The sequence below is a fragment of the Echinops telfairi genome, unplaced genomic scaffold (assembly GCF_000313985.2).
Source record: "Echinops telfairi isolate 266 unplaced genomic scaffold, ASM31398v2 ScPeMD7_5592;HRSCAF=6446, whole genome shotgun sequence".
NCBI lineage: Eukaryota > Metazoa > Chordata > Mammalia > Afrosoricida > Tenrecidae > Echinops > Echinops telfairi.
In genome coordinates, this window is record NW_022109491.1 from 6352320 (window position 1) to 6370305 (window position 17986).

General features: G+C 56.9%; 1 protein-coding gene across 2 annotated transcripts; it reads left to right on the forward strand.

The window, feature by feature from the left end:
• The first annotated feature begins 291 nt into the window (after positions 1–291).
• Positions 292–17155, forward strand: KCNG1 (potassium voltage-gated channel modifier subfamily G member 1). 2 transcript variants are annotated; one of them, XM_004698060.2, is made up of 3 exons: positions 292–407; positions 11345–12132; positions 16067–17155. In XM_004698060.2, exons 2-3 carry the CDS (start codon positions 11371–11373, stop codon positions 16832–16834), a joined length of 1530 nt encoding a protein of 509 aa, XP_004698117.1. In that variant the 5' UTR covers positions 292–407; positions 11345–11370; the 3' UTR covers positions 16835–17155. The 2 variants fall into 2 exon arrangements, with proteins under 2 accessions (XP_004698117.1, XP_045151145.1); XM_045295210.1 differs by lacking the exon at positions 292–407 and adding an exon at positions 9951–10006.
• Positions 17156–17986: the final 831 nt, after the last annotated feature.

A 17986-nucleotide genomic window follows, 5' to 3' on the forward strand; every position in this document is an offset into this window, starting at 1 on the left:
GCAACGCTGCCCGGTGGCCGGCAGGGACAGGGTCTGGGTGCAGGCCCCCCTCCCCAGCGCCCCGACGCTGGGTCAGCGTCGCCCTGACTCGGTCCTGCCCGAGGCAGGAGCTGCGCTCTCCCCGCCCTGCGCGCAGTCCCTCCCTCCGTCCCGCCTCCTGCCCGCGTCCCTCCCTCGGCGGCGGCAGCCCAGCCGCGCGGCGCACTGGAGCCCGGCGGGGACCGGGAGGCAGAGGTGGGCCGGACTGCCGAGCCGAGCCGGACCGGAACCGAAGTTTGGCCGCGGCGCGGGCGGCCGGGGCGTCCAGCTGGCTCTTGCGTCCTCGCGCGGGTCCCTTGGCCACGCGGGGAGCACGGACGCCGCGGCCCGGCCAACTCTGAACGGAGACGCCGCGCCGAGAACTTGAGGTGGGAACTTCGCGCGCTGAGCCACCTAGTCGCGGCCAGGCCCCCTGCCGCAGACCGCGGGGGACCGTGGCCCCAGGGCCCCTGCGGAGATCCCGAACCCAGCGGAGTAGGGAGGCCGCGGAGCAGCCGCGGGCGGTAGCGTGGAGCGCGCTGGTCACGGCCATGGGCGTGGGGCCGGCTTCGGCTCATCGGGAGTGGACCCTGGGGTGTCGAGTGTGGGCATTCGGAGCCACGGTGGCCAGGATGGCCCCCCACCACCCCCCCCCGGAAGGAGCGCACATCCTGACTTCAGGCGCAGGGCAGAGTGGGGGGGGTGGTGGCATGGAGGGGAGGGGAGATTGTCCAAAGGTGGGGAAGGAGGGGACTTTGGGGGGCACGTATGTCACTCCCTAATACACTCTCTCATCACATCAGACTGGAATGTTCTGCCAGCAACTCATTCTGCCTTTATTGAGCACCTACTGTGTGCTGGGTGCCAAGCTGCAGGGACATCTCTGCTCTCTGGAGGCTTCTGTCTGTGGCAGGGGAGGTGGTGGCCCCCTCGCCTGCCCCCTCCCAGGGGCTCCTTACAAAGGGACTCACCTGGGTGAATTGGAGTCTTGGGGTGGGGAAGGAAAAAAGAGCTCATTCTCCATTCCTGGACTGGGCCCCAACTCATCTGCCAAGTGCTTGGTGTCTGTTCTTCTCCTTTCCACTCCTTCCTTCAGCAGACACAGCTGGGGCAGGCCAGTGACCAAGGCCACGAGGTGGGGTAGGGGAGGGTGGACAGCTGTCGGGCCTCTAGTGGGAAGGCCGGGTTGAGTGTCAGCCCCTCCCTTGAGGAGGTATGCCGGGTGGGAGACCAGCGCAGCCCGCTGCAGGGTGCTCATAGACAGAGCTCACTGGACGTGCTGCAGGGGCCATTGTTTGGTTCCTCTATGCCATGCATGCGATGGAGACCAGAGTGGGTTGGGGATGAGGGGTGTCTCTGGAGGCACCTGGGGAGGTGGTGATGGGAGGAGCAAAGGCTGAGGACCACTGGTTTGACCTTAATGATGCCCATGGACTGCCGCCCATGGGGCTACTGACAGCTGCGCACACAGCGGGCATTTTCTGAAGCCCTTGCTATATGTAAGCAGAGAGAGAGAGCCAGGCCCCGGTAAGGCGCCAAGGTTGCCCAGATGGACAAGAAGAGGGAGGCAGAGCCTGGACAGCCCCTTCCCTGACACCTCAGTTAAGTGCAGGGTGGGGTGGGCACAGGGAGGGCCAAGAGCTGCTCTGATTCCTAGGGATGGGCACTGCCTTTGAGGGTCTGAATGTTGTATATGTACCCCTCAACCCCTACACACACCCATACACACACACACACACTGGCAGTATGTTTCCAAGAGAGTTTGGCACTCAGAGAGGTGCAGGCGCTATGCTGGAGTGTGGGTGGGGCACCTCCCTACGCCACGGCCAGCTTTCTGGGGCAGACTGCTCAGGCCAATGCCTGCTTTGGCTTTTGGAGCACTGTAGGGGCACCCACAAGTGGGGAGGGAGAGGAGGTATGTTGGGAAGGCAGGCCAGCAATGGCCCCTGGGGGTGGCTTTCCTCCTCCTCCTAGACCAGCCCATTCCAGCAGAAAGCTGTCACGGGACACCATGCTCTACCCCACAGGGACCCCTGAGTGCACTGGAAACTCCGCAGCCTGGTTCCTCCCCTGAGATTGAGGACTGAGGCTGAGGCGCCCCTGAGTCTGGATTGGGTTAGACTTGGGAGTGAGGCTCAGGTTGGGCTGCACCTTGGGATTCTCTGGGCTCTGGAATGTGGTAAGGGGGACACCCTGAGGATGGGAGAGCAGAGGGGTGATGTGTCCTGGAGGGTAAGCTGGGGGGAATCAGCCGGAACTCAGGAGTGCCCCTACTGGGCCCCTAAAGTCTGTCTTGGATGGCCTGTCCTTCTGCCACCTCCCCTTTCCAAGTAGGTACCGGAGACTCAACATTTCCGGGTGTGAGGTCCACTCTTGGTTGACTCACTAAGTGCAGAAGCGGAGCCCCAGGTTGGGACAGGGTGCTGGGACTGAGTGGAGAGGGAGAGGCGGGAGTGGGCACTGCTGGTCCTCTGGCTGCCGGCCGTTTTTATCACAACAGAGCAGGCTGTTTGATGAACAGGAGCAAGCATCAAGCGAATGTGCTGCAGAAGGGAGTCTGAATTGTGCCTGAGATTCTCTCTCTCTCTCTCTCTCTCTCACACACACACACACACACACACACTGTATGGTGACTTTGGCCTCACAGTCCCCGTCCCTGCCAGCCAGGCAGACCCCAGAGACCATAGCATTGCAGACTCCCTGCCTCAGGAGGTCCCTGCGGCTCCCCCTCACCTGCTCCACCACCACCAGGAGGGCTGCCAAGAGGTACGCGCCAAGCAGGCTCCGGCTCCCACCCACACCTCCGGGTGGAAGGCCAGCTTGCGCTGTGTGGTGCTGCCAGCAGCAGAGCTGGGGGACCAAGGAGCGCTCAGTGTTGCTCACAGGGAGGAGACTCTGGTTCTTGTACTCATTTGGGGGGAAGAGACGGAAGAGGGAAGACCCAAGTCCTAGTAAACCGCCATCGCCAGGCTCCATCCTGGAGGAAGCAGGGCTGAGGGCCAGCATGCTTGGACCGTGGCAAGGGCAGCAGGTGGCCAAGCCAGGATGATGCCCCACTCGGGCTTAGCAGCTCTCAGACACCCAGCATGCCAGGGCCTGGGCCAGGCTAATGGCTGGATTCTCTCTTCTGAGTCAGCCTAGCCAGAAGCCCCAACCCTGACAGATGACAGGGCCGCTGGCAGTGACAGACAGCAGGACAAGGGGAAAGGCCAGGAGACAGCCCAGGTGTCCTGGGCTCGAGAACAGAGCTAGGGAATGACTCAGGTCAAGAACCGTGGACCAGGGTAAAAAAGCAAAGCCCAGACGCCCAGAAAGGCGATGCTTGTCTTCTGTGAGGTTGTCTTGGAGGGAGCATGTGTTTCTCTGTGACCACCGTGACAAATGACTACAAGGCAGCCGCTGAGCACAATGCAAGGTGTGGGGGGGAGGGGGCGGTGGGGGGAGTCTGAAGTCCGGCCTCACTAGACTGACAGGTGGTGGCAAGGCTGGGTTCCTTCCCAAACCTGGGGAGAGGGGGGGCCTGCGTCCCTCCAGCTGCTACTTCCATCCTCTCGTCTCCTTCTCTGCTCCTCGCCCCCCTGCCTCCCTCCCAGAAAGACCCTGTGATGACAACGGTCCCACTCATTGATTCCACATAATGCCTTCATCTTCATCGTACCCGCCAAGTCCTGTCTGCCGTCGGAGGTGTTCCCGGGGTTTGGCGATTAGGAAAGAACCTTGGGTAACTGCTCAGCTGCTAACTGAAAGCTCAACAGTGTGAGCCTACCTGCTGCTCACTGCGAGAGCAAAAGATGCAGCCTTCTGCAAATGTTTACCCCTGGAAAGCCCCGTGGGGCAGGTCTACTCTGAGCTAGAGAGTCGCTATGAGTTCGAATCCATCAACTTGACGGCAAGTTAGCGACATGTTTGTGTAGGGGGTGTGATTCTCTTGGTGGCAGAGGTGTGCCTGGCTACTGTGTGTGACAGGCGAGGAAGCAGACCCCATCCAGGTGAGTAGCTTGTCATCAGTGGCAGGTGAGAGGGCGAGCCAGCCCCAAAGCCCAGAGCCCTGGGAGGCATTCTCTTCCCACCTCCCTCTATGGAAGGGAAGGTTCCAAGCTTGCTGTCTGTCGCTGTCCTGGGACACAAAACCTTTGCACAGCCCTTACGGTGTAGCCGGCACAACGAACGAGCTTATCCACAGCCTTGGGAGGCGGGTGCGGGGGTCACCCTGGTTCACAACACAGAGGGGAGATCATCGGCCTCTGGGGGCACAGGTGGTAGGTGGTGAGCTGGGCAGCCTGTCTCCTGGGGCCCACACCTGGGTCGGAGCTGGTGCCTGACTCCATCCCCGAAGAGCTCTTGGTCCAGAGGCCCGGTGGCAGCTCGGGGCTGACAGGACCCCAGGTCTCTTGCTCTTTATTTAGAAATAAAGATGCCCCCTCCCCCCCAAAATGGCAATTGACAGCTACTGTCCAACTCCCCCACACTTTCCTGAAGCTGATCTGTCAAAAATAGAGGCTGGAGACCCAGTTCCCCACTGGCCCTGCGGGCAGGAACCAGTGCCCCGGGGAGAATGGAAGACGCAGAGGTAACCAGGTCAGGCTTGGAGTCCCGTAGAGGTAGCTTGAATCTGACTTATGTTTCTGAGAACAGCTCCAGTTTTCTCGTCTGTAAAATGAGGGTATTCACAGGTGTGGCAGCCTCAGAGGAAGGGGGTGGGCTCGTGGCAAAGGACAAACAGTCGGAGAGATAGAAGGGAGGGGCCCATGAGGGATTTGAGCCGCTGAGCTCCGTGCACTCAGTGGACCCTTTCTTGACCTTGAGGAATGTGGCCAAGGGGACTCACCTAAGACCTGGACAGCCTCCATCCACCACATCCTCGCACCAGCCCTGGGAGATGGGCCCTGTGGCCCTCCTTTGCGGGGTAGGACATAGGTTCAGAGAGAGCAATTAATTCAAGAAGCGCACAGAGCATGGGTGATTCTCAGGAGGTCTTGCACTGACCACAGAACGGTCTCGAGGAGGCACTCCATGTGGAACCCAATCTGGTTTAAACGACCCTTTACCTGTAGAAAGGTGTGAGCTGCCGTCGCAGCCTGTGAACGTCGTCTTTCCCCCAAGATGAAATTGCCCTGGGAACGTAGCAGTGCTGTGGACAGAAAGCAGAATTTCATTAAAGTGAATGCTCCCCCAGAGGGAGGACCCACAGAGCTTTCCAGGAGCCCCCCAAAAGGTTGAAAAGTTGGCCAGAACCAAGAGCAGCTCCTGCACCTCCAGCACTTGGGGGGACACCCAAGCATTCTTATAACCCCACTTTCTCTCGCTCCTAAGCTCTCATGTACTTAGGACTCTCCCAGAGACCACTGGAAATGCTGGTTCCCAGGCCTTTCCCCCCCCACACACACACCCTCAGGGATTCTGTTTGAAAGGGCCTTGGGTAGAACCCTGGAAGGGGCATCTCCTCTAAGCTCATGGTGACTCTGAAGCCGGGCCCTGGTGTGAGTGCCCTTGGTTTGTTTGTGTGTTGAAGTCTCGGTTCAAACCCAGGGTCCTGGTAGCCAGACCTTGGTTGCACAGCACTCTTCCGAGACCCCTCTTCTTTCTGCTCCCAGGGATTAGTCCCCTCGACACCCCACCTGTATACACAGTTCCTATTGGTCCTTCAACATGCTCGGCATCCTGGTAAAAGATGCCATGTATATGCTGATGTACATAAATAGCATGGTGCACTATACTTCTGCTGCTTTTTTGCACTTGGCACTGCTAATTCATTGCTTGTCGCTCCGGCAGTGGGTTCTGCAGTCTGCAGCTACTCGGCCTGGCTTGTCCATTCCCCCAGGAGGACAGTGGGGGGCACCCACTCCCTAGCACCACAGACACACACACCCTCACAGACCTGCTCCTGGCTAGATCCAAACTCCAAAAGGGTTTGTGAGCAGACTATTTACTGTCCACGAGGGCTGCCTTAAGCCCGAGTCTGGGAAATAGGCCCAGGGGTGGGGTGGGGGTGGTCACAGGACAGAGGCAGCCCTCATCCCCCCCACCCCTTAGGATTACCAGGGGCTTTCCGGGGGAGGCTACACCCCTCCAGCATTGGGTTTGGAGGTCAGACCATTTGGGGTTCAAATCCTGGTGAATCAGACCAAGAAAGGAATTATTCTTGATGACTCAGGAGTCTCTAGGGGTGGGGCTGCCTCCTGGCATTTTCCAGCTGTTAGAGGCTGCCTGCACTCCTTGGATCACGGCCCCTTCCTCTGTCTTCAAAGCCAACAGTGGAGCATCTTCAAATCTCTCTCTTTCTGACCTCGGTTTCCATCGTCACCTGGCTCTCTCACAGGGTCCAAAGATTAAGACATAGACAACTTGGAGCGGGGGTGTGGGGGTGTGGGGGTGGTGTGTGTGTGTGTGTGTGTGTGTGTGTGTGTGTGATATTCTACCCGCCTCACAGAACCCCAGGGATGCTAACCTGCACTAGCTTGTCAGGCCTGATCTGCAGCTTCAGTCAGAAAGTGGGTGCTGGAAATGTGGGCCAGGTATGGCCACTGCCCCTCGACAAATGCTTCTGTGTGTGCCTTCCTGTGCTCCCTCCCAGCCCCTCCAGGTCAAAGCTGCCCAGCTGGGCCAACTTGGTTTCCCCGACATCTGTTCTGGGTTGAGTGGTGCCTCCTCTTCCCCACCCCACCCCCCACACACCCTTAAAAGACATTGAAATCCTAACCCTATGTCCTTGAGACAGTGACCTTCTCTGGAAATAGAATCTTTGAAGATGCGTTCAGTAAGCATGAGGTCAGACTGGGTTGGAGTAGACCACCCCACCCCGTGTGACTGGTGTCCTTATAAAGCGGGGGAGACACGGAGGAAGGTGCCCGTGTGACTGCAGAGACGGAAAATGGAGTGACGCATCTATGAGTCCAGGAAAGGGTTTCCCAGAACCGTAGAAGCTGGACAGAGGGGATAAGAAAGGCTTCTCCCTGGAATTAATCCTCTGACAGCATGGCCAGCCTCAATTCAGGTGCCTCCCCTCTGGGGCAGAGAGGAAAAATGTCTGCTTTTCCGCAGCACGTTATTACAGCAGCCTATGAAACGATACATCAGCCACACACATGAGACGCCCCCATATTTGCTCTCTTCCCCCAATTTTGCCCACTTCCACCATCCCACAGCCGGGAAATGCTTCTGCCAGGGCGCCACCTGTCTGCCGACACAGAACATGGCACCGCCAAGGCAGCTGGGAGTGCTTTCCTTGGGCCGAATGCCCTGTCCCTCGCTCAGTTCTCCCTGGCTCCTGCACCCTGTGCCCGGGGCAGGCCTTTGGCGCCTTTCCAGAAAGATCCCAGCAGCATTCAGCCTGATCTCCTCAGACTGTCCAATCCTCTCCCCACATGGGCAGCCATCCCTGGCCTCCCTGCCCCACGTGGAATGAAATCCCACTAGGTCCTGCACAGCCCAGCACCTTAGGACCGCAGGCTCGCCCCCACCACCCACCCACCCTCTGCTGCCACCACCTTGGCCTTCTCTGTGGTCTCTACCATCCAAGCCCATTTCAGCATCAGGGAGAGCCCTCCTGCTGTTACCTCCCCACCCCCAGACACCCTCTCCCTAACCATGAGGCCCCGCCCCAAGGCCACCTCCTCCCAGAGGCCCTCCCTGACCACTCCACGAGTGGCACCTCCACCCTCATCACTCTGTCCCTTGTCCGAGCTCCTTCACCCTGCTCCCCACAGCCTGAGATGATCTGTGAGCTGCTTGATGACTGACTGGCCCCTATAGAACATCAGGTCCATGAGGGCAGGGGGCTCGGCCCGCCTTGTCCTCTGTCGTGTGCTCTCACCGGGCACAGGGCCGACGTGTGGGAAGGGTTCAAAATCCCACAGACCCCGAGTCGACTCCACGTGCGCTTCACGGGGAGTTCAAGGGCTGCTGCTGTGGGAAGGGGTTCCCAGGGCCCTTCTGAAGGATTTGAACCTCAGAGAGGATTTGAACTTCCCACCTGGGGGCTAGCAGCCAAGTACACTCACCACCTGCCCCTAAGGGCTTGTCATTGCTGCATCCATGAATGGAAGTTACCTCTGGATTTCTCTTCATTTCCCACGCCCTTGCCCACTTTCTCAGCTTTCTTATGAGTAGGCTCTCAGAAGGAGGATTATAAAACTTCCTGTGCTTAGACGTCACTAAGCTCCTACTGCAGGGAAATCGTAAAATACCGAGTCTTTTGAATGGTTATCAAGCTGATTGAAAGGTAGACTTGTCTCCCAGAAGCATAGGCTTCGGGCCTGCGTGGTTTGCAAACTGCCCGCCTGTTAGAGCACATGGCGCCTGGGCACAAATGTATGCCATTCCTCCCTGGGGAAATCCCAGGAGCTTCTGAGAGGGGGACTCACCGTGTTCACTGCCCCCATGTTGGAGCTCCCCCATAGGAGACAAGGGCAGCTTTCCATATGGGATGCTGAGGCCCTATCTCACCACAGGGATGGCTGAGAGGGGAAACCGAGAGTCACTGATTGGGAAAGCTTTGTGCTGCAGGGCGGGAAGACATTCGAGGCGAGAAGAGGTGGTAATACAGCGGTGGGGATTTTCCTAGGTCCCCAAGGAGCTTAGGAGAAGAAAGAAATATTCATTTCCTCTGTCACCATCCTCGCCAAATAGAATGTCATCTTCCCCCCAACTCTTGTCTTTGATGGCAGAGGGAGCATCAGCATCGAAAAGCGGTCTCACTGATGTGCAGTGCCTGGAAGGGATTCTCCCTCCCAGGGACCCTGGCAGGCTTCACTGGAGAGACGGCTTCCAGTTTGCTGTAAAGTCAAACAGGCTCCCGGCACTCTAAAGTCAACTCCTTTTCATTTGTATGTGTATCCTAGTTTCCCAAAACCCGACCTCTAGAACCATAGATTTCCCCAAAGATCAATGAACGAAGTGGTGTGTGTGTGTGTGTGCTTTGTTTTTTGTTTTCAAGAATTCTTATAAAGCGCTCCTTTCAAACGTGAAAGAAGCATTAGTTGGGCTGCTAACCATAAGGCCAGCAGTTTGAAACCACCGGCTGCTTCGTGGGAGAAAGGTGGACTTTCTGCTCCATAAAGATGTACAGTCTTAGAAACCCCGGGCAGTTCTCCTCCATCCCACCAGGTGGCTAAGAGTTGGAATGGGCCCCATGACCCTGGGTTCTGTAGTGAAACCCTCCCTCTCCTGTGCCCTCCCCCTTTGAAAACATCATTTCACGCCCATGCAGAAGAGTGTGTGTGTGTCCTGCACATGTCCACAGCACAGACTGACCCTCGGGTATTGGAGATGTGTTTCCAGTTAGAATTCTGATGAACTTTGCTGGCAGCACTGGCTCCCTTTGGAGACTGGGTTAGGAGCAGGAACACTGGTTTTAAAAGGTGACATATGGGGCTCTTGCTGCTTTGCTATGCATTGACTTACTTCTGAAGAACATAAGCCAGGCATCTCAAACTCACATGGCTACAAGGTCAAACGTACAGGAGTTGGAGTTGAGGGAATGCTAGGAAAGTGATGCTAGGGAGTGATAGGGACGGTAGTGGCTTGACACATGTGTGCCCCACCTAAAGGGGACAGCCGTTTCTCAGCTGGTCCAAGTGTGGCCAGGCTTTCAAAGGATCTTCAGGTGCAATTTCTCCATTTCAACCAAAGTATTTGTGACCCAAGTTCAGTGTATGACCTATGACTGAAATCGGCCGTTCCAGTCTAGGGCCCAACACTTAGCCTTGAAGGTCAGGAAGGGAGGAATCTAAGCAAAGAACCTGCCCTCAGATTCTCAGCCAGACCCTCATCATCCTGGCCCTGCTGCTTCATGCCAAGAGCCTGTCTCTGAGTTTTTGCAGGGCTGGGTCCCAGAGGTGAGTGAGAAAGCACAGGTGCTGCCCACAGGTCATGAGGAAGGTGTCACTGGATGCAATTTGGATGTTACTGGATGCCCCAAGGAAAGCTACCTGGAGGAGTGAGGGTGCCCATCTGCTGCGACCGTGTGTCCTGAGGATCATGTTTGCTGGTACAGGAGCCAACATGGCTCTCTTGATAATTGGGTATTCCTTTGTCCTTTGCCATTGTTATCTGGGAGAAAGCCTCTACTCCCATAAGGAGTGTCGGTCTCAGAAACTCAGAGACAATTCTACCCTGTCCTGTAGGGTTGCTATGAGTCAGCTTGTACTCAATGGCAGTGAGTTTGGTTGGCCTTTTCTTTATGAGGAACCCTAATGGCATAGTGATTAAGATACATCGGGCTTTGATCCACAAGGTTCACAGTTCAAAACCACCAGCCACTCTAAGGGAGAAAGATGAGACTTTCTACTCCTGTAAGCAGTTATAGTCTCAGACTCACAAGGGCAGTTCTACCCTGTCCCATAGGGTCACTATGAGCCGGCATCGACTCGATGGCGGTGAATTTGGGTTTTATTTATGGCGAGCGCTGTTGGTTTCCCATTTACGAACATGCCAGGGGTGTCTTAAGGTAAATGCTAGTACACTGTGGCAGGAACACACACCAGTTGCTACAGAGTGGCTTCTGTAGCTCGTGTGTCTGTCAGAACAGCATGGTGCTCCAGGCTTGTCAGGGCCTGAGTTTTTAGAAGTAGGTCACCAGGCCTTTCTTCCAAGGCACCACAGGCAAATATGCCAGGCAGGGTGGTGCATGTCCCTATGTCCATAATTCGTTATACCCTCGCAATAAGCCTACGAAGTAGGCTTGAAGGCCACCGCACTGGGCTACCTGCCTCTACAAGTTAAATAAGCAAAAACATTGCATCGATTTAAAAGAATAAGCAGCTAATAGTACAGGCACTGCATGTTGAAAGAGTCCTGGTGGCTCATTGGCTAAGAGCTTGAACCTACCTGATGGGAGGAAGGTATGTCCCTCTGTTTCCATAAAGGTTTGGGTTTGTTTGTTTTAAGAAAAAATAACAAGAGAGGGGGTGGGGGAAGGAAGGAAGGAAGGAAGGAAGGAAACAGAGAAAGGGGGAAGGAAGGAAGGAAGGAAGGAGACAGACAGAGAGAGAAAGGGAGAAGGAAGGAAGGAAGGAAAGAGAAAGAAGGAAAGAAAGAAGACAGACAAAGAACCTACTGCCTTGAGTGGTTCCTGAAGATGGTAGCCTTGGTCATCCTAGCAGACGGTTTGCTCAGTCCTGTAAGGTCAGCTTTGCGTCAGAACTGACCCGACTGCCATGGACCTGGGGGTTGTTCCGGTTGGTTTGCAAGGGGAGGGGACCGTGCTGGTTCTGTGCGCTGAGAGCACAGTGCGCGAGAAGCTCGCCGCAGCTTCGTGCTGTCAGACTGTTTGTGGCGCCTGCACTGTCAGCCCGACTCACTGGGCTCACTCCTGTCTTCCCCACAGGCCTGAGAGGGATGTGAAGACCCAAAATGACCCTCCTGCCGGGTGAGAACTCGGACTACGACTACAGCGTGCTCAGCTGCACCTCAGACCCCTCCTTGAACCCCGCCTTCTTCCAGCCGAGTCAGCCCCTCAAGGGCGCCTTCTACCGCCGGGCCCAGCGGCTCGGGCCGCAGGACGAGCCCCGCGCGGGCGGCCAGCCCCGCAGGATCATCATCAACGTGGGCGGCATCAAGTACTCGCTGCCCTGGACCACGCTGGACGACTTCCCGCTGACGCGCCTGGGCCAGCTCAAGGCCTGCACCAACTTCGACGACATCCTCAACCTGTGCGATGACTACGACGTGACCTGCAACGAGTTCTTCTTCGACCGCAACCCGGGCGCCTTCGGCACCATCCTGACCTTCCTGCGGGCCGGCAAACTGCGGCTGCTGCGCGAGGTGTGCGCCCTGTCCTTCCAGGAGGAGCTGCTCTACTGGGGCGTCCCCGAGGACCACCTGGACGGCTGCTGCCGGCGCCGCTACCTGCAGAAGATCGAGGAGTTCGCCGAGATGGTGGGCCGGGACGACGAGGACGAGCCGCTGGACAGCGAGGACTGCGGCAGCGAGGGCCCGGCCGAGGGCGAGGGCCGGCTGGGCCACTGCATGCGGAGACTGCGCGACATGGTGGAGCGGCCGCACTCGGGGCTGCCGGGCAAGGTGTTTGCCTGCCTCTCGGTGCTCTTCGTCACTGTCACCGCCATCAACCTGTCTGTCAGCACCTTGCCCAGCCTGAGGGAGGAGGAGGAGCAGGTAAGAGCCCACAGCCCGTGCAGCAGTTAGGGACAAGGACCCCGAGGACCGGGCAGCCTGCGTGCACCACATAGGCCCTGCTCCACATACCGGCCTGCGGGCAAGTGGGCCGTCTGAGTTCCCTTGAAAACGGAACTTCCAGAGGACAGTGGCCACGTCCATCTTCCTCGCTGCTGTGTGCCCAGTGCCCAGACCGTGTCTGGCACAGCAGAGGGGCAGGATAGCCTGTCCTCCTGAGTCGGGAGCAGTAACTACCCCAACTGCCCCCCAGTGCTGAGTCAGCGAATACTACGAATACTGATAATACTAGCCCGCTTCATCTCTGCTGGCTCAGATCTCGCTACTCTGAGCATGCGCGTGTCCGCAGAACTGCCCCGCCCCACCCCCCACTCCGCGCCCCGACTCCCAAAGTGCCAGGAATGCTTTCAGGACTTATGAGCAGGTTCAGTACGGTGGAACCCGCACATGCGCGAATCTGACAGTAACGAGCCAATGGTGAATCTATTAAAACAAAAATAAGATCTCACTGACAGCAAGTCGATCACGACTCACTGTCGACCCTATCAGATAGGGTAGAACTGCCCCCTCCTCCCCCCTGTGAGTTTCAGTAACTATGTTAACTATGTCAGTAGAAAGCCTCCTCGTTCTCCATCGGGGTGGCTGATGGTTTCGAACTGGTGACCTTAAAGTTAGCAGCTGATCACACACCCATGACATGACAGATGCAGTCACGGAGGCCCAGCAGCTTGCACAAAGCTGTGTGGCTTCCACAGAGCTACCTGGGGTCCCAGGGCAGCCCTGGCAGGATGCAGTCAGCATACACGGGGTTTCCTAAATATGCAAACTCCCAGCTTCCCTGAACTATGATAAGGCCAGACCCAGCCACTCTCGGTGGGGCTCTAGCCCACGTGTAAGTAGTGCCCAGGTCAGCTGCCTGACTTTGAGTTGGTGGCCCCTTCCTCGCACCTCGGAGTGCTGGTGGCACAGTGGTTAAGTGCTCAGCGTTGCAAACCCACCAGCTGCCCTTCGGGAGAGAGAGATGGCAGTCTGCTTCTGTCTTCATCACCGCTGCCTCAGAAAAGCTATCGGGCAGCTCTCCTCAGTCCTCTAGGGTCTGTGAGTCTAAATGAACTCGCTGGTAATGAGTCTGCAGCCCTTACACACGGGGGCTTCTGGGATCACGTTTTAAGAAAGACTGGGAGGTTCTGACAGCCACGGGCATTAGCGAAATGAGCGCAGACATAAATAACATGCTGGCCAGCATTCCCCGGACCCCATTCCTGTGTGCACTGTGCTGTGCTGTTGGCATTTCATGAATCCCGATTTAACTTAAGAAACACCATGTTTCCACGTAGTCCATTATGAAGTAGCCATCGCTGTTTTATTTCTAACCCATAGAGGGTTTCTGTTATTTTCTTATGCATTGAATTATATATTTATATATTTATAATATATATATATATAAACCGTTTTATCAGGACAACAGTTCAGTCATATCAAGAAGTGTTGTACAATTGCTACCACAATGCACCAAGTTTTTAACAGAGGTATTAAAATAATAAAAACCGCACTCAACCAGTAAAATTAATGGTTGGCGAGAAGACCGAGTCTTGGTTTAAGAGAGCGGGCTGGAGCCAGACTGCCTGAATCCCAATCCCATTTCCAATCTCCACCCTGGCTCTGTAACCGATGGCAACTCGCCTAACCTCCCTGTGCTTCCGTTTCCTCACTGGCCCCAAGGGGCGGTGAGCGATGCGTTCAGTGAGTGAATGCCCATTGGTGGCTTGGGCAGTGCCTGGCATATAGCCAGTGTGCCACCCCTACTCACCACAACGCTTTTGAACCCTGACTGGAAGGATCCGTACTTGGAATTCATCTCTTCTCACCTCTAATATCTCTGATCCTGGTTTTATCCGGAAAGTTCTAATAAAACGTCTGTTTTATTTAACTTCGGATACTTGCCTTTTTTTTGTTGTTTTTTTGTGAGACTCCCTGTCATTTTTCCAAGGCTCATGAAAATGATGTTCTTTAGCTTCCTTGCGGGGACCAGTGGGGTTCACAGTTCCATTCCCTCCTTCTGCATGTACTTGAGTATCTAGCGTGTTCAGGTACCACAAGGGAAGCAAGGTGACCAGGAGTTGGAGGGGGATGGAGATGGGCTAGTGACAGTCACCAGAAACCTAAGGTGCAAGATGAGAGGGGTCTTGAGGGTCTCCCCAACAATGCCCAGGACACTCAGAAGAGTGAGATCCAGGAAGGTTTTTCAGAGGAGTTGACTTCCTGCACTAGCACTTAGTGACCTTAAAAAGTTGCACCACAAATTAACGCATACCTCCGGCTTCCCACCTCTTCCTGGGGAGAGAGCTATGGCGCCAGGGGCCTTAGAACCGGCCATCCCCCAGAACCTACACACTGCCCCAGACTAAAGCCTCTCGCCCTTTCCCTCTGGGCAAAGGCCCCCTTAAACAGAAGGTTCAAAGCCATCATGGACTGTCCAGCATCCCAGGACTGTCCAGGATACTCAGACCAGAGAGACAAGTTGTCCCTGACTGAATCCACCACCATCTTTAATGAGGACACTCCTGTAAGGCCCTGACTCCCAGCTTCTCTTTGAAGTCCAATGAGAGCCTCCAGCCTGCTTTCTTGGGGGCAGTTGCCAGGCCGTGCTGGGCAGGGCAGGCACAGATTCTCAGGGGCACCAACCCCACTCAGCCCACCCCCAGTTTTCTTTGCTTTTCGGTTTGCAGGCCTGTTTGAAACCCCTGCCCTTTTCCTCCCCATAGGCACCAGGCCTGTTCTGGGTGCAGGGTGAGAGCAATGAACAGCCGGAGCCAACTGCCCCGCCTCGGACGGCATGGGGCTCTAGTGTTCTGGGCGGGGCAGACAGACAATAAACCCAGCAGAGGTTATTAAAAGGTGGCGAGTACTGAAAAAGGAGAATTGGATAAGGAGAGGACCAAGAGGGGCATCTTCAACAACTGGAGGCTCACAATGCCTCAACAGGGGGTTGACCAAAGACCTCGCTGGGAGAGAGAGAAACGATGTGGAGCTTTAGAGTGGAGCAGTCCAGCTGAGGAGCTGGACTGCCCTGGAGTCGAGGGGAGCAGGGAAGAAGCCCAGGAGGTCAGAGCAAGGGGGAGTGTAAGGAGGAAGTCAGAAAGAGGGCGGCGGGGCTGTGGGGGCCATGGACAGTGCTGGGCAGAGGACAGACAGACTCAGAGTTGGGCTCACACAGGACCCCTACGGCTGCCGTGGAGAGTGGGTGGTGGAGGGTGAGAGCTGAAGCTAAAGCTGACGCCTGGGGAACTGCCAACAGCCAAGAAGGGGACCCTCTGGGTGCCAACCCTCAACAGCTAACAGGAAAGCTGGAGGTTTGAATCTGCTCAGAGGCACATAAAAGACCTAGTGAACTGCTTCCTTCCCCCCAGCCAACCACCACTACCATCCAGTCAATTCCAACAGTCAGCAGACCCTAAAGGGCACAGTAGACCTGCACACTCCCCACCCCCCCGGGATTTCCAGAACCAGAACATCCATGGAAGCAGACCATCCTGCGTTTCTCCTGCAGAGCAGCTGAGTGCTTCGGCCACTGCACCCCCAGGGCCCCTTAAAGATCCCCGACTCTGAAAACCCTAGGAAGCACCGGGCGGGGGACACACAAGGGCCACCAGGGGCCAGAATAGACTCACTCAACCAAAACTGGTGCTCTGAGATGGGAGAGCCAGAGGTGGGCGGGTTTGAGATGTGGCCAGGCCCTGGGGGACCCCGGCAGGGAGGCAGCCAGCCAGAACCTATGGTCAGGAGTTGGAGAGAAGTCAGGGGTTGCCAGTGTGGAAGTGGCACTCAGTCCCCAGGCCTGGGCGTGGTCACCCAGGGAGCAGAAGGGACAGGCCCCAGGAGGGGGACGCCGCGGTGACCTCTCCCTCTCCCCCAGGGCCGGTGCTCCCGGATGTGCCACAACGTATTCATCGTGGAGTCGGTGTGCGTGGGCTGGTTCTCCCTGGAGTTCCTCCTGCGGCTGGTCCAGGCGCCCAGCAAGTTCACCTTCCTGCGCAGCCCTCTCACGCTCATCGACATGGTGGCCATCTTGCCCTACTACGTCACCCTGCTGGTGGACGGCGCGGCCACGGGCCGCCACAAGCCGGGCACGGGCAACAGCTACCTGGACAAGGTGGGGCTGGTGCTGCGCGTGCTGCGGGCACTGCGCATCCTGTACATGATGCGCCTGGCCCGCCACTCACTGGGCCTGCAGACGCTGGGGCTCACGGCACGCCGCTGCACCCGTGAGTTCGGCCTGCTGCTGCTCTTCCTGTGCGTGGCCATCGCCCTCTTCGCCCCGCTCCTCTACGTCATCGAGAACGAGATGGCCGAGAGCCGCGAGTTCACCAGCATCCCCGCCTGCTACTGGTGGGCCGTCATCACCATGACGACGGTGGGCTACGGGGACATGGTGCCCCGCAGCACGCCCGGTCAGGTGGTGGCGCTGAGCAGCATCCTGAGCGGCATCCTGCTCATGGCCTTCCCGGTGACCTCCATCTTCCACACCTTCTCCCGCTCCTACTTGGAGCTCAAGCAGGAGCAGCAGAGACTGATGTTCCGGAGGGCCCAGTTCCTCATCAAAACCCAGTCGCAGATCAGCACCACGTCCCAGGACAGTGACATCTTGTTTGGAAGTGCCTCCTCTGACACCCGAGACAACTGAACGCAGAGGGCACACCGCCGCCGCTGCCACCGCCGCCAGGACACCCCCTGCCCGCCCACCCTGAGGCTTGAAGCTACTGCTACCTGCACACCTGCGACGGGCCATGCTGCTTCCCAGGCTGGCACTGGCACGGCTCTGACAGGCTGGCCCAGGGAGGACACAGCCAACACTGAGGCCGTTGAGGGACCCCAGCACACGCCCGCCCGCCTGCCCAGCCCCAGTGTGTGCCTCCCTCCCCAAAGGGATGGCCTAGTCTTTCTGCCATGTAAATAATATGCTTCTCGGAGCTGCCTGGAGAAAAATACAAGCAGCAACATCCTGTCTGCCTGTGTGTGCCTCTTTTCAATTAGACACAGTGGTTCTCAACCTTCCTGATGTCTCGACCCGTGAATACAGTTCTTCATGTGGTGGTGACCCCCCAAACATAAAACCATTTCCTTGCTGCTTCATCACTGTCATTTTGCCACTGTTGCGAATCAGGTGACCCCTGTGAGAGGGTCGTTCAACCCCCAAAGGGGTCGAGACTCACAGGTTGAGAACCGCTGAATTAGAGCAAACCAGAAACAGCGCTCCCACTGGGTGCTCTTCAAAGAGGAAGCTCTGTTTCCCTAGGTGGTGCCCTGGTGGTGGAGTGGTTACTCATGGGGTTGATATACCCACAAGGTGAGCAGTTCAAAACCACCAGCAGCTCCACCAGGTAAAGATTGGGCTTTCTACTCCTGGAAAGAGCTGCCGTCTCAGAAACTCATAGGGGCAGTTCTACCCTGTCCCAGAGGGGCACTAGGAGTCAGCATGGACTCGAGGGCGGTGAGTTTTTGTTTTGTTTTTGAAGTTTGGGTGGTACCTAGTAGTGCAGTGGTTGAAGCACTCCGCTAGCCAATAGGCTTGGAGGGGTGGGGGGCAATTGTCTAATCCAGGAGGTAAAGATGTGGTCGGTTGGCTCCCACGAGGATGGCAGCTGTGGAGCCATTATGGGGCAGGTCTGTTCTGTGCAGGAGGATGGGTTTGGACTGTTTTGTTTTGTGGTGCTGGAGATTGCCAACAGTAGCACACGTGGCTGCTAACCGAAAGCCCACCCTGAGGCACCTGAGAGGAAAGGCCTGGCGATCTGCTTCCTAAAGACCTGCCGCTGAAAGACCCGTGGCACACAGT

Excerpts from the sequence above, each read along its gene's own strand:
- KCNG1 (XM_004698060.2), top strand. The coding sequence starts at position 11,371 with ATGACCCTCCTGCCGGGTGAGAACTCGGACTACGACTACAGCGTGCTC. Across the intron at positions 12,133-16,066 it reads TGAGGGAGGAGGAGGAGCAG|GGCCGGTGCTCCCGGATGTG; the intron begins GTAAGAGCCCAC and ends CCTCTCCCCCAG.